The sequence below is a fragment of the Panthera leo genome, chromosome D3, assembly GCF_018350215.1.
Source record: "Panthera leo isolate Ple1 chromosome D3, P.leo_Ple1_pat1.1, whole genome shotgun sequence".
Lineage (NCBI taxonomy): Eukaryota > Metazoa > Chordata > Mammalia > Carnivora > Felidae > Panthera > Panthera leo.
Genome location: NC_056690.1, coordinates 38,272,599 through 38,287,631, shown reverse-complemented (window position 1 = coordinate 38,287,631; position 15,033 = coordinate 38,272,599). Strand labels below are relative to the sequence as shown.

Sequence of the window (15,033 nt, the reverse complement as noted above, 5' to 3'; positions counted from 1 at the left end):
ATCAAAGAATTGCAAGTCAAAGTTGAGATATTCCATAGAAAAGAACAAAAGAAAGGGGATTTTAAGCTGGAGAACATCCAAGCACTTGTGCAGGAAAGCAAGCAGAGCACACAGAAAAGAGGGTATCACTCCAGAAGTATCATAGAAACATTTCCTAGAAACAAAGGAAATGAGTTTGCAGACTGAACCTCTGAACGAAAACTTAGTTCAGAACACCAGGGATACAGAGAAGGTTCTGAAAATGTCCAGGGCATGAGATTCGTGCAAAGGGCAGGATGAAGGAAGAGGGTGACCAATCCTTTCCTGATGTGAAATTTGAATGACAGCTGACTTCTGGTAAATGGACGGAAAATGGAGCAATGCCTTCGATATTCTGAAGAAAAAGGTTTCCAACTGGAATTCTATCCACAAGTAAACAACTATGGTTAAGGAGAGATAACAGATATTTTATATATCTATCTATATCTATATCTATATCTATATCTATATCTATATCTATATCTATATATCTGTTATATAAATATCTAAATATCTGTTCTATAAATATCTGTTCTATAGATCTATTCTATATATATCTGTTATATATATATGTGTGTGTATATATATATATATATATATATATATATATAAAACCCAACTACCTCCCACAAATCCTACCCCAAAAAGCTAGGAGAAAATAAACCAGGGAAAAGACTTGAAAGCCAGGAAAGAAAGTATGTGACAGAAAGAGCAAGGAAGCAAAGGGAATTCCAGGAGGCAGGTGAGCCCCAGGAACGTGGCTGTGTGGGTCACTCAGAAGGGCCGGGACAGAAGGTAGGGAAGGTGGCCAGTGTGGGGACGCGAGGGGTGGACCACCCGAGGGGCCCCACTGCAGCTGAGAGGAGCGCCAGAGGGGGAGGGCCCTAGCAGAGTCAGAGCATGCGCCGCAGGCTGCCAGGGCTCAGAGGCTAGAGGCAGGGGTTTGTGTGCAGAGGCCGCACTGCCCTGCAACCAGGGACCGTTGGCTCAAAACCCACCCACGAGACAGGACAGCACGGGAAATGCTACCCTTGAAGAGGAAGACCTACTTCTAAGAATGGCAGGAGATAGGTCTGTGAGATCCAGATCCAGTAGTTCCACAAGCCCCAATTAAAAGAGTGATCAAAGATTTGAAACAAACATTTTAATGTTTAGTTATTTTGAGAGAAAAAGACAGAGAGAGAGAATCCCGAGGCTCTGTGCTGCTAGCGCAGAGCCCGTCGCACGGCTCACTCATAAATTGTGAGATCAGGAGATCACCACCTGAGCCGAAATGAAGAGTCGGGCGCTTAACCGACTGAGCCACCCAGGCGCCCCAAAAGGGTGATCAGAGATTTAAAACAAGCCAGTACCTACGCAGTCAGAGCAATGGTACATGAAGCCCAGGAGCGTGCCCCTGGGCCCTTTCTTAGGGCACCCTGGTTCTCAGATCCTTCTCCTCCAGGCCCCACCTCAGGTCCCTGGCAGACAGAAAGTACCACCACGCCCCTCCTCTATAAAAGCGGAGATGTAAGGTCCAGACCTGGTAGAGAATAGGGGCGGGGATCAGCTGTCCGGCGCCTGGACACAAGCAGGGCCGGTCCCCCTCAGTAAGGTACTGAACAGAACTCTGTAAGTGGAATGATGGAGCGGCCTGCCTCATTTTTAGCTCTCAAAGTGCCTTCTCAGGGTGGGGAATACTTTCCTGTCCCTCCTCCTTCTAACAGCCGGGTATAATTTGCCTCTGAGCATAGGTACAGCGATATCCTAAAAGTTTGTATCCTTAGTGTTCTCATTACGCAAAATCCAGATTTTCTGAGATTCAGGTTTGGGTTGTCCTTTGATCCTATGATTTGCTTCTGATTTGTGATTTTTTTTCTTTTTTTTTTTTTTTGCATGTCTTCTGAGTCGACTGGAGTTTTTCTCAACTGCGTCTTTTACTGCATTTGATCAGAGAATGGGTCTGAACTGTTTTGCTTTTCAGAATTTATTGTTTGTGGCCTAATAGTTGAGTTTTTAAAAGTGTTTTTAAGTAGTTTATTCTGCTTTCAGTTTGATATATATCTTTCAGTCAATCTTCTTCCTTTTCAAAATCGTGTTATTCAGATTCTGTAGATTTGTATTACTGTTTGCCTAAGTAATCTATCGTAGTCTGAAATGGAGGAGTTCAAGTCTCCTATCATACTGTTTCTCCTTATATTTCCTGTAGTTCTGCTTTCAATAGTATGATTCTGTACCAAACCGTGAATAAAGGCTTCTGCCTGCTTTAACCTTATTGTGAACTCAACCTCTTTTTTTGCAGAGCCACCCATTTACAGATTAGAAAACTGAGGTGGAGAACAGTACTGTCATTTGCTCTAAAGTTCATACTAAGTGGTAGGTCTGGAAGTCCAACTCAGGCTTGCCTGAAGCCTTAAACATAAATACACACCACATACACACCCCACATACACACCACACACATAATACACCACACACATATGCACACAACATACTACACATACATGCACACCCTTAGCACACCCCCACATACACATACACACACATATACACCACATATATATATACACACACCACACATACACATATACCCTAGCACACTTCCCACAAACACACACACACACCCAGATACCACACACACCCCAGACCACACACTGTACCACACACACATACCCACTGCACCCACCCCCCCAACACACACACACCGCACATACATATGCACATACCATATAAACACACATTCACACACATACCACACATTAATACATTCCTGGTACACATGTGCGCGCGCGCGCGCGTGCACACACACACACACACACACACACACACATACACTACTGGCAAAACGATTCTAGATAAATCTTGAATAGAGGCGTTGTGCCATAAGTTTCCATGAAAATCACCAAAAACGTCTTAGATTTTACCAGACACCCTCACTTTTGAGCAGCAGATGCCCCTTTTCTAGTATGTCCTTTACGGTGTGACATGAGCAGTGTATGTCCTGGACCCACACAGGAACATCAGGGCCAGAGGTCCTTACATTGTAACAATACCCGACTCTTTGTATAAAGAATGTAATTATTAGCTCCTAAATAAACTACTTTTGTACATTTTACGACCCAGAGGTAGACCAGTCTTCCCAAGTCTACATTCTACTCATTTAGAAAAAAAACAACTGCCTGTCGAATCCTGGACCCTGGCTTAAAGTAAGTTTACATCTTGTAGTCCCAATATTGTAATCTTTAAATATTTCTATGGTAACAAACACACTTACTTCATTTTATTCACTATGTAAATTCATTCAAATCACATGTAAATTGTGTGATAATTGTGTGCCCAGTCTCATTTTCACACTGATAAGAACTGATGCAATTTCTCTCAAAGAATGGTTTATGCAGATTTTACATGAACTCCAAACAGCTTTGAATATTACTGTTAATATTAACCCCTTGACTATTTTAATGAAAACTAAAGTAAACCTGTCTGAAATCCATCTATAAAGGACACCAAGAGGCCCACCTGATCTCTTAAAGTGCTGTATTGTTTTCAGTGTCTTCAGTGATGTCCTGATGTCACGGCTCTCCTTGTCAGTTGCACGAAACAAGACGCTGACAATTTCTTTTAAGAACATTGTTTACTTCCTTTCAAAACACTGAAACTTCAATATCAGAATCAGAACTTCTGACATAAAATGGTAAAAACAAGATTCACTCCTTGCAAGCACTTTGCTGCCTGGGAGTATCTTCGAGAAGAGCAGCTGAAATCGCTGTCTTCCGTAACATGGCTCTCCACTTGCAAGCATTCCCCAAGGCTTTGGAAGCCGAAGTCAATTGAGCTGTTGCATACAGGCCTTAGTGAAGCTGGAGGGGTTTCTGACTGCATGATTTTCTTCTTTTTTTAAATGTAAAAATATTTGTCTAAAACTCTTCTGGACTAGAGACTGTAGAAAGCATTTTGTAGAATGGTGACTACTTGGTAAAGGTATGTATGTTTATGACAAGAGGAAAAATGATTTCATTTTAGAGCATGTAAGCCTAACTTACATGCTTCAGGAAACTCAAGCTAGAGATGAGTATAATAGCACATTTAGAGTCCTGGGAGAATGCAGCATTTTAAAATTCTCATCTCCTGCTTACCATCTCATTGACATATAAGAAGCAAAATGTACAATGACAACTTTGGGGTATGTTATGGCAAATTCCCAGCAGGTGAAGTTAGGTGTGTGTGTGTATGTAATATTCTCAACAAATACCACCAAAGGTACATACTGAAGAGGGATATTCTTCATCTTGTAGAACTATGTAAAATTAAGACTACAATAATTGAAATACAGGAAGATAAGCCCCAGAGAATATGATTTATCAAAACAGCTCTTGCCCAACTAGTTCAAGAGAATTGAAGCAAATTAAGTTATAGTTATGTCAGTACATTGACTAACTTAGTCAAAGATATTTAGAATGGGATGACCTATAGATATTTGAAAATAAGAGTTGGTGTTTTAAAAATAAATCAATGTATTAACTGAAAATGGATGTAGTCAGTCAATGAGTGACTCTAGCATCTCAAAACTAAACTTGATAAAGACAAGACCTGTCACTGAAAATGATCTTTCTATCTGCTCTTTTCATAAGTAAGTCAGGATTTATTTAGTTGATAGTGTAAATGCCTTGTAAATTCTAAATGCAAGTTCAAGAATCATCCAGTTGTCTAATTTTTGTCTTTTCCATTCTAGAGAGAAACTCATCACAGGTACTCATTGTTTGTTATTTTCCTTTTATGAGATAATGGAATCATTAAGCTTTTGAAGACTTTCACTTACAGGAGTCCTGGCACTATCACAACAAGGTCTATCGTAGGAGAAGAGCCAAGACCCAATCATGTAGGTGTTTCCTGAATAGCCCTGTGAATCGTAAGCTCTCAAAAAAGAATGCCTTGTGCCTTCTAGTTTCCTAAAAAATGTCCCATTCTTCAACCACATATTGCAGTATTTCATTTTTCTCCTAAGGTTCATAGAATGCCTTTCTTTAAACTCTACTTCCATATTCTTTTAGTTTCTTCAAAAGTTCTGAGGCCTAGCTTTAAAAGCTACTTGGTGGATGGAGGAAATCATGTTGTACATTGTCAATATTATTCATAATTAGACACTAGAAACAACAGCAACAGTTGGACCTCTTTGTGTCATTCTGAATGAGAAAACTTCTGGGAAGTTGCTGGAACAAAGTGGAGCACATCCACTGTGACTTTGTTCACAGTGTTTTCAGGATCCATCCAAGCAGGGAGAGGCAAGAGAGGCACACATGGGAACAGCGTGGGAGGCAAGTCAGCTGTGATGAAGTAGAAGAAGAGACCTTGGCTGAGGTACACAGCAATCTTAAGGAGCTGTCCAGGGTGGTATTTGTTATTTCAGCCCCAGTGACTCAGGAGGGTACACTCCAGAAAGAACCAAGGGACAGACCAACTGCAATGTTATGGTCTCGCTGACTTTCAGGATAATGACTCAAGTTTTGAAGGAAGCACTAAGTGACCAGTTATTTCATCAGGAAATACCTTCCATTCAAAAATCTACTATGAGAAAGCAGAACATGGTAAGCTCTCTCAGGCCCATTCCACGGAACTTCCTGTGCCGTCCAGTAAGGGCACATGTGGCTATGTGTGACTGAGGAACTAAAGTTTTAATTTTGTCTTATTTTAGTTAATTTTAATTTAAACAGACACATATGACTAGTGACTAACCATATTGGAGTTTGCAGCTCTAGATTTAAACAAACAAACAAATAAACAGCGAGCACACAAGAAAAGCCTGAGGAAGATTCTTCATAGCCATATACCCCTGGGGATGTCTGAAAAGTGCCTCTCTCTGCCCCAACAGGGTCCTCACACACTAGAGAGCCCTCTCCCAATGATGCAACTGCCCCCCTTCCCTCCCGTATGTCCTTTACTCTCTTTTCTTCCTTCCCCCACACAATACAACAAGGTCTCCTGTTGAACTCCAGCAGGTTCAACTCTACTCTCCTGGTCCGCAAGTCCTACACCTTTGTCCACATACCCAAGATGTTTGCGTGTCTTTATGTCTTTTTTACGGATACTATGTGATACACTTTTAAGTGTTAATATTGTACTTACACACATAATATGTTCATTTAGACTATTTGGGAGTATTTACCATTATTTATTATAGAAATATTTGCTTTGATTAATTTAGAACTGTTTTCAGCACTTGTTTCCAGGATTGCAACCACCTGATAAAGCCAGGACTTCCATTTGGATCTCTTTTATTCAAACAAATATTTTTTTTTTTTTTTTGCTTCACGCATTATATAACGTATTCCTTTCTCTTTATACTTTTCTATGATATTTGTTTTATTTACTTGTGTATTTGAGCAAACTTTTTTTAGTTGACATATTCTGTAACTAGATCACCAATATGAATAATTCATCCATGCATTATTTTACTAACTGATGGAAACAGAAAAAGCAGTACGGACTTCTACGGATTTATCTGTACTTACTTTTCTTTACATGCATATTCTCCATATACTATTATGAAATATTAAAAACATGGGTATATGCTACAGTATAACTTCACACTCATTATTTTATATTCTATCACAGAATCATCTCATCTCCAAAGGATTAAGACATAGAGAAAAAAATAGGGGAAGGATAAAAACAAAAGGGGAAAAGGGCAAGAGGTTCCGGAAGTGCTCTAGAAGACAGCAGGACTCAGTACTTGTGTGGAGCAAATTCAGGCCTGGGGTGGGACACAGAATGGTGAGCATATCTGATGGAATGGGCACTGGCTTAGAAAAGTGTCAGCAGAGGCTGGGGGAAGTGATGTGGCTCTGGGCAAGGCCTCAGGGGTCCAACAAGTCTCCAAGAAGGGCAGAGGTGGGCGGGCAGCAGGAAATGTCAAGGAGGGACTTTAGGAACACAGAGAAGGGAATATAATGGGAGGGCATCTGGCTCTAAGAGAGTCATTTATGATGCTACCTACAGCTGCTAATCTGCATAATGTTCCAATTCAGCCTTGAAATAATTTAAACAAGAAAAAATTTTACCTGTGATGTCCTGAATACCGTGGACCACGGATATGGCCTATTCCTCGGCACCCTGGAGTAGGACAAACAGCTTGACCTGGAAGGATTTTCACATCATTTGCTCCTTCAGGAAGTAAAAGAACATACCTTGAAAACACCCTCAGTAAAGAACTAAAAAGACTAAGATATGTAAATGATATTCATTGAGACTTTGCAAATTAAACACAAACCATCACTAAAACACTTACTGGATACCTGTGAGATTTTATAACATGATTTAGCAGAAAATATCAGTGCTGTAATAGATAACACTAATGCAACTAATATCTGAGGCAGACCAAAACATAAAGGCACTGAAATATTTTAAAAATATGAGAACATTCGCTCATTTCTTTCAGAGGGTAACACTGGTAAAGGCAATATAACCATGAGCTAAGATAAGAGTGTGAAAGGGTGAGGTCTGGTTTGTGGTTCCCTTGAAACTCCCACTCAACCACAGCAAGGGGCTCCCCCAAATGATGGACAGAAACTCAGCTAATAAATGAGGCACACCAAAGAGAGCAAACAGGGCCCCACCCATGCTTACTCAAGTAGCTGTCAAAGCTAGCTGAAAAAAAGAACCCATACTACACTATGCTAACACTATGCTAATACTAATACTATGTTTGGTATACTATAGGCCAGAGATAAATTCTGTCAAGCCCAAGAGGCAATCTCTCTCTAAAGACTATCAGGAATTAAACCCTCTTTCTCTGATCTGTGATTCTCCTCAGGCTGCTCTCCCTCCAGAGAAAACCCTCTGGATCTTGTCATCACCCAAAATGACACTGCTTCCAAAAGCACTGAGCCAACAGCCCATCTGATGACAAAATCGCATCCTCCCAGATTGCTCGCTCAGGTAGCCCAGCTGCTGCTGCTGCTGCTTCAACCAACATCAGGGGAGTTTCCAGGCCACGAATTCCCTTCTCTCCCATCTTCAGCCTCTCCCATCACAACTCCCTTCCCTTGTCTTAGATTGTGCCAACCAGTATTTACCCTCTGTTGCAAATAACTTAAACCCCCTGCCTCGCTGACCTTTTGTGACAAGTGGCTGTGAAAAGAAAACAAAGAGCCAACCCTGGGTCAGTGGTACCATCCTGCTGGTCTGTGTTTTGCATGATTAAGTTCTGGAAAAAATTACAGAGCATTGCAGATTCACCATTACCCAAACTACTGTCTCCAATGTCACCCTAGCCCCTCCCCACTCTCCCAAGCCTCTGTTAACCCCCACCCTTTGGCAGGCTGAGCTTGCCTGCCCTCCACTGAGAAAGCAGGAGCTTCTCCTCAGCATACAGCATTCCCCTCCTTCCTTGCCATCATGGCGCAGGGAGCACTCTCTCCTCTCCAGGGTAAGTCTCTCACCGGTTATGTTTGGGTCTTATCTACCTCATCCTCCAGGGTCTTTAGGCTATCATTCACTCTAATCACTCCTGAACTACCAGATCCTTTGTACCAGTATTTAAACAAACTCCAGTTTCTCCTCTATACAAAGAAACAAACAAAGGCAAAACAAAACAGAAAAGAAAAGTGTAAAACTCTACTGGGACCCCACATTCCCCTTCAGGAGCTGTTTTTACTCTTTTCCCCTTCCTAGACAAACTTCTCAAAGAAGTGACTTCTGCTTCCTCACATCTCACTTCTTAAACAAGATCCATCTTCTGAGGTCACTAATGAGCTCTCCGCATTAAGCCCCACATGCGCTGCTGAGTAGGTATCACACTCCCTGCCTTGGACTATTAATCACTCGCCCTTCTTGAGTTGTTATTGTCCACAAGCTTTGGTGACATCACACCCTGACTGCATATGGGCATCCTCTCATTATATCCTTTGCCAGATCTCCCTCCTCTAGTTAACCTTAAAATGTCAGAGAACCTCACGATATGTTCCTGGGCCATCCACTTCTATAGCCTCATTTACCAACTATACGCCATAGATGCTCACTGGCTATATACAAGCTCACGGGATATATACAACAAATGTTACAGGCTGTTACAATAAATATTTATACCTCAAGTACATTTTCATTAAGTTTACTGAGCAACAAGCAAGTCTTTCCTAGATACTTATTTTGCTCTCAAAATTTTGCAAAAACACCTTGAGGGATAAACAGAAGTAAGAGTTGCCCTATCCAAGGGTAGCTTTATGGAAATAACCTTAAAAAAGAAACAATTTTTAAACAAACGCAAGGAATCTATGTTTAAAAACTGTAAACAAGTCTCTAATTAAGAAGTATGTTTGTGTCAGTCAGTAAATTTTAAAAGTCTGTAAAAAAGAAACACAGACTATAGGTAGACTTTTCTCCAAACTTCGCTTCACAATACATTTCCAAGGCCACCATCACAAAGTCCTGAAATATTAAACCTATTAACAAACAAATGCTCTCCATCAGTCAGCCCAGGTGTTGCTCTGTGTGGACAACATTCTGATAAACTGTCAGTGAAGACTCCTCAGTATTTTTTTCAGGACTATCATTTGATTAGACTAAGACTTAGAGTGATCTTTTACATCTTTATCAATGCATATTTATCTCCAGAGCCCTGATGGGGGTCACATTTCTCTCCTTGTTACATATTTAAGGAGGGGTATCACCTTAATTATCATGAGAAGAGTTATTACATTAAGAACCACAGCAAGGGTCAAAACAAAGAAGGAGTCAAGAAGAACATGCAATAAAAATGCATGGGATCTAAAAATTTCCTTGGTACATTTTGTATGATGAGGTTTAATGGGTTGACTCAACGGTGAATTAGACAGCCATCTGTTGGGGAAAAGAAACCTGTAAATTCAACAATTTTTCATATTATCGCCTCTAGGATAAGGGAACCCGTGATAAAATTAATATTTTTTTCCCTAGAAAATAATTTCATTTTCACCAAGAATATCTTCCTTGTAACTTGGATATTTAGAGAATTAGGTCTCAAGAAGAAAATGTTCTCAACTTGAAATCATTTTTTTCAGAGAGACCATTCTGAACATTTTACCATTTCTTGCCTTCTTTTTGCCACTTTAACTGAAATTAATTTCCTAGTGTATCTGTTGATCTCCTGTCTCCCTTCACTAGAGTGAGGACATTGACCGTATCTAATGTGTCTACCACTGTATCCCCAGAACCCACTACAACAGCGACTGGCACACAATAGATACCGAATAAGTATGCTTTACAAATGAGGAAGGATCATAAAGACAACGGTTAACACCCACGAAACATTATTTGGTATATACTGACCACAATGCTGTGGGCTAGTCTCTGTAATAAATAAGAATAAATTAATGCAGAGCTTAGTGTGTCTAAAATCAATCTCTAGATTTCTATTCCTGAATACTATGAGCTACTATAAAGCAGCATGAATAAGTCCTAATTTATTCCAAGTCTTCTATGAAAATTTTACTCAGGCAGGAGTAAATCTAATGGCAGAGATCCTCTTGCAAAGACAAAACGAAATGGAAAATATCCTCGTAGACTGTAAATTATCTGAGTAGGGAACTGTGTCACACTCACATGATACAGGAAGTAAAATGTCCTTGCGGAGCCCATTCACATGGAACTACGTGGTTGCCATAAACAGACACTGTAATTTCCCACCCAACATCCATCCCCTTCTTTCTTGCCAACTGAACCCTGATTTGGTTCAGGATGGCAACGTGCCAGCTAGACAGGTTGGCTTTCCCAGCCTCTCACATCCAGATGTGGTCATCTGACACTGTCTAGGACGGTCAGACCTAAGGGAAAGGCAACATAAGGATGTCTATAAATGTTTTTCTTTCCAAGCAGAAGGGTAAAGCTGATGCCAGTGATGCTTTGCTCCCTCAAGTTCTCCTTCTTTGACCTTCGTGGGACACAGAGGTAGGAACTGATGAGGTGACAAGCACAAAGGCAAAAGCAAAAGCTAAAGAAAGCAGAGAACAAAGGAAGACAAACCTGGACCCGGGACGTGCCCGGGTGGACCCACCACATCAGAGTCTGTCACGCAGGACAAAAAACCCTCTCTTGGATTAAACCATTGTAAACAGACTTTTGTGTTACCTGCAGCTGAAAAGTCCACACGATGAAACGGCAATTTTATTTTGTTTTTGCTTTTGTGAAATTAAGTAATTTTTCTAAAACAAAAACTAGAATTGCATGTGGGCATTAGACCTATTTGTCATGTAAAGAAGATATAAGATTTCAAGGGAAAAATCAATAAACTAAAGATTGCACCCATCTCTAGAAAATGAGAAGGGGAACTGTCCTTTATTTCAAAATGGCCCAAACTGGTGACCCTGAGTGATGTGAGTGAAAACATCACAGGGAGGTTCATTATCCCACTCCATGTGGGTTAGAGGCTGAGCTCATCGCCCTCTTTCTGAGTAGGAAGCCGTTCCCTCTCCAAATTGTTATTTTATCTGGTGTAGAGCTGACCGGGAGCAGAATGACAATTCTGACGCTGATGATCCGTTCCTTTAAGTGCACATGTGAGCTCCAAGCTGGTGTTGGCCCGCATCAGAACACGAGGATTGAGCAGCAGCGTTCCTAGCCTCATTTCAACACTAATTACCCACCGCTGAAAAAGTTTTCCGTTCAACCTGATTCATTTAACAAGTGTTTCATAGACAGATGACTTTAGCATGGGGTAGTAATATCCACTAGAGGACACACAGAAAAGTGGGAGAGATGTAAATGTCACTAATAACAGACAAGTTAAGATACCTTATTTCTTCTTATTTTCCTAGTATTATTTTTTAAGTTATTTTTTTGAGTAGCCACTGAGGGTTATTCACACATTTAAAGAGATACTGAGTGCCTGTTATGTGCTAGACAGGATTTGGGTACCAAGGACACGGCAGCAGACCAAAGGGAGAGACCTGTCCCCCTGGAGCCCTGGTGCTTGTGCCAAAGAATAAACACTCAAATGAGAAACACGATGGACCGTCACACAGTGATGGTGCTAGCAAGTCATGAACAGTGATGGGGCAGAAGTGGGGATGCTCCTAAGGCCGGCAGTCTGGAAAGAAGTCCCGACACGTGAGCAGGACCCTACGTGGAGTAAGGGCACAACGCAACCTGGGGCAACAGCAGGGAGGCCAGTGTGGTGGGAGCCACACAAAGGAAAGGGGGCAAGAGATGAGGTCCCATGGGCCAAAGTGACATTCTAGGTTAGACGGGGGCACTGGAGAGCAGAGAGGGCTGATGAATGAGTGAGAACACACTCACTGGGCCCGTTCTTTGAGAAGTGCTCGAGAAGAGGGCCTGGGGCAGGCTGTGCCCTGTGGCTGGGACTAGAGGTATTGGTGCAGCCAAGGCATCTACACCTGGTGCTCAAGGCCACGGACTAGGTGAGATCCCACGGTGAGTTAGTGTCATTGCAGGACAAGAGGCCTGAGGACTGAGCTCTGGGAAACACTGCTCAAGGAGACTAAAAGGGCAGGAGGAAGGAGCTGTGAAGGTGCAGCCAGGCAGAGACAAGCATGCTCCACAGAGAAGGACGCACAGCCAGCGCGCCAGAAAGCGAGTCAGCGGCTGTGACCACGGTGCCATGAAAAGGGGACCTGGCTCCCCAGCTGCAGGTGTGCAGCATGGGGCTATGGGGACCGGAATGGAGACCATTTTCAGGAGCCAGGCACCAACAACCTGACTCAAGGTCAAAGGAGAGTGGAGGAGAAAAAGACGAAAGTGATAGTTTAAACAGCTTTTTTGAGGAGTTTCAATGTAAAAGGCAGTATAAAAGTGGGTTCGCGGTCGAAAACGTATTTCTCTTCTAATTTTTGAGTCATGATGAGGATGTTCCAGGAGAGAGAAATCTGACAGTGTAGGGAGAGAGGGTGAAACTGGTGGGAGAGACCCTTGAGTGGGCACACCATGTGCGCAGCGGCTGCCCCAGGCTCAGGAAACGGGGAGCCCAGGCAAGCGCCTGCACAGAGGAAGGGTGTGCCAGTGGCCACAGGAGAAGGATGGCCAAGTTCTCCACCCACCGCTCTAGTTTTCTCAGTAAAACCGGCCTCGAGAGCATCAGCAGAGATTAAGAATGGAGCAGGCAGAATTAAATCTGGACTTTAAAAGAAATAAATAAAGGAAACTATTCAAATATGTACACATTCCCATTTAAAACAATTAAGATTTCACTATCTTTATTTTGGATGGAAAACTTTTGGGTTAGGATCCTGGGTTTTTTTGCCCCACCCTGCCCCTAGGAAATTTATATTGTAGTTTGTTAAGATTTAATGTAATAATTACTGTTGAGTGCTAGAGAATGCAAATAATAAGCATACCTTTCAAACTGAAATTATAGACTAATCATCCTTATTCTTCATCTCCTAATGAAATTAAGGACCATAAATATCCACTGTGCTATAATAATGCGTTTCTCAAACAGAAGAAGAAAATAATGTAACCACACACCATGGTTGCTTGTACTAGGTTGCAGACTGTCAGATTTCATGATACGTAAGTAAAATAGAACAATAATTTTGTGATAAGAAAATGCAACAAAAGAGTAAGAAAAGGTTCCTACAAAAGTGGCTGTTTTGCCTAACCTGATGATCAAGAAAAACCCTTAAAATACAGCAATGGCAATATCCACAGAGGAAGGCAAACTAACCATCCACCTGATGCAGGACAAGAACAGAAATGTGCCAGAGTCCCAGGGACCAGTGGCTGCAATAATGATACTTATTCCACCAGGGGGAGGAAAACAACTACGCACAGGTGAGACAGACAGGAGTAGCCGCAATGGACGACCTTCTGAAAGCCCTTTCATAGATCCCACAGTTTCTCAGGGAGCAGTTATGGTAAAAAGTGGAACATGTTCTATTGGGCTCTGCTCAGTATTCAAAAGGAGACAGCAGAACAGTGGGCAAAGATTTTCTTTGCAAATATAAAATGCATTATCACATTTTGAGCTTTAAGTAAGAGACAGGTTAATATGGTGGGTGACTGGTTGATAACACAAGGATCCCAGAAAAACTAGATCTCATGTTTCAGTATGGGCACAGGATCAGGGAGACCTGGTGTTTGCTGTAACATGAGATGGTCCCATCCGACATATGTGCATGAAATATTTTAGATCTGGCATGTGCTGACATAAGCCCCCAGCAGGACTGGGGACAAGCAGTGAGGAAAGTGTGAATGGTGTTGACTGACACATGGCTGTAATGATGAGTCATGATGAGGATGGCTGACATGACAGAGCAAAGGGGGAAACAGATTGAGATAGCTCTCATTCAGATATGTCACCCCAGCATTTTAAAGTAAAAAAATCCGTGCCATCAATTTGTACCCAACTATTTAAATACACAAAACTAGGCTCTTCATATTACTGAATAGCATAGGCCTTCATAAAATGCCAACCTGTTTTGTAACCCAGTTTTTAACCTTTCAAAAAATCTGGAAAACACTCTTGATTTGTGGAAGGGAAAAACTGGGAGAGCTCCTCATAGATAACACAGAAGCACAGAATTTTAAGAGTAGAAAAAATTTTAGGCATTACTGGCACACAAAAAAACATCTGGTTTGCAGGTAACTAAACTAAATTGAATTAAACTGATAACCTTATGGGGGGGTAGAGAGGGAAATATGGTGTCTAACAGCAAGTAAGACAAAACCACTTCCCTAGACTGTCCTGTTTCATTGTTTTCATTACTTTTAAAAAAGAAATAAAAATAGATGCACTTGTCTTCTAAATCTTAACTTTGCACGAATTCTCTCAAAGCTATTATAAAAACTAAAACTACTTTCTTTTGTCCTGAATCTCCCCTGGTTTGTCTTTTATATGAAATCAGCTTTTTAAAAAAATGACTAGTTTGGTACTTGCTTTATGTAAATGAATTACTCCCACCTATTAGACATGAAATGCTGGAACCCCTCCCCGCTTCTCCTCCTCCCTCTCTACTTTACCTCCTGCAACATGATACTAAATAGAATCCAAAAGGGTGGTAACTATGCCTTCCTTATTCCTAGGACTTTTCTTATTCATGTGAAGGGAGA

The 15,033-nt window shown here is 41.5% G+C and overlaps 1 protein-coding gene across 18 annotated transcripts in view; it reads right to left on the bottom strand.

Annotated features, from left to right (window-relative positions):
- Positions 1–15,033, bottom strand: part of L3MBTL4 (L3MBTL histone methyl-lysine binding protein 4) — a 448,782-nt gene that overhangs the window by 157,539 nt on the left and 276,210 nt on the right. For all 18 annotated transcript variants that reach the window (XM_042909930.1, XM_042909929.1, XM_042909916.1 and 15 more), the window contains one exon: positions 7,056–7,158. In XM_042909930.1, coding sequence (XP_042765864.1) covers positions 7,056–7,158 — 103 coding nt within the window. The remainder of the gene's footprint in view (positions 1–7,055; positions 7,159–15,033) is intronic.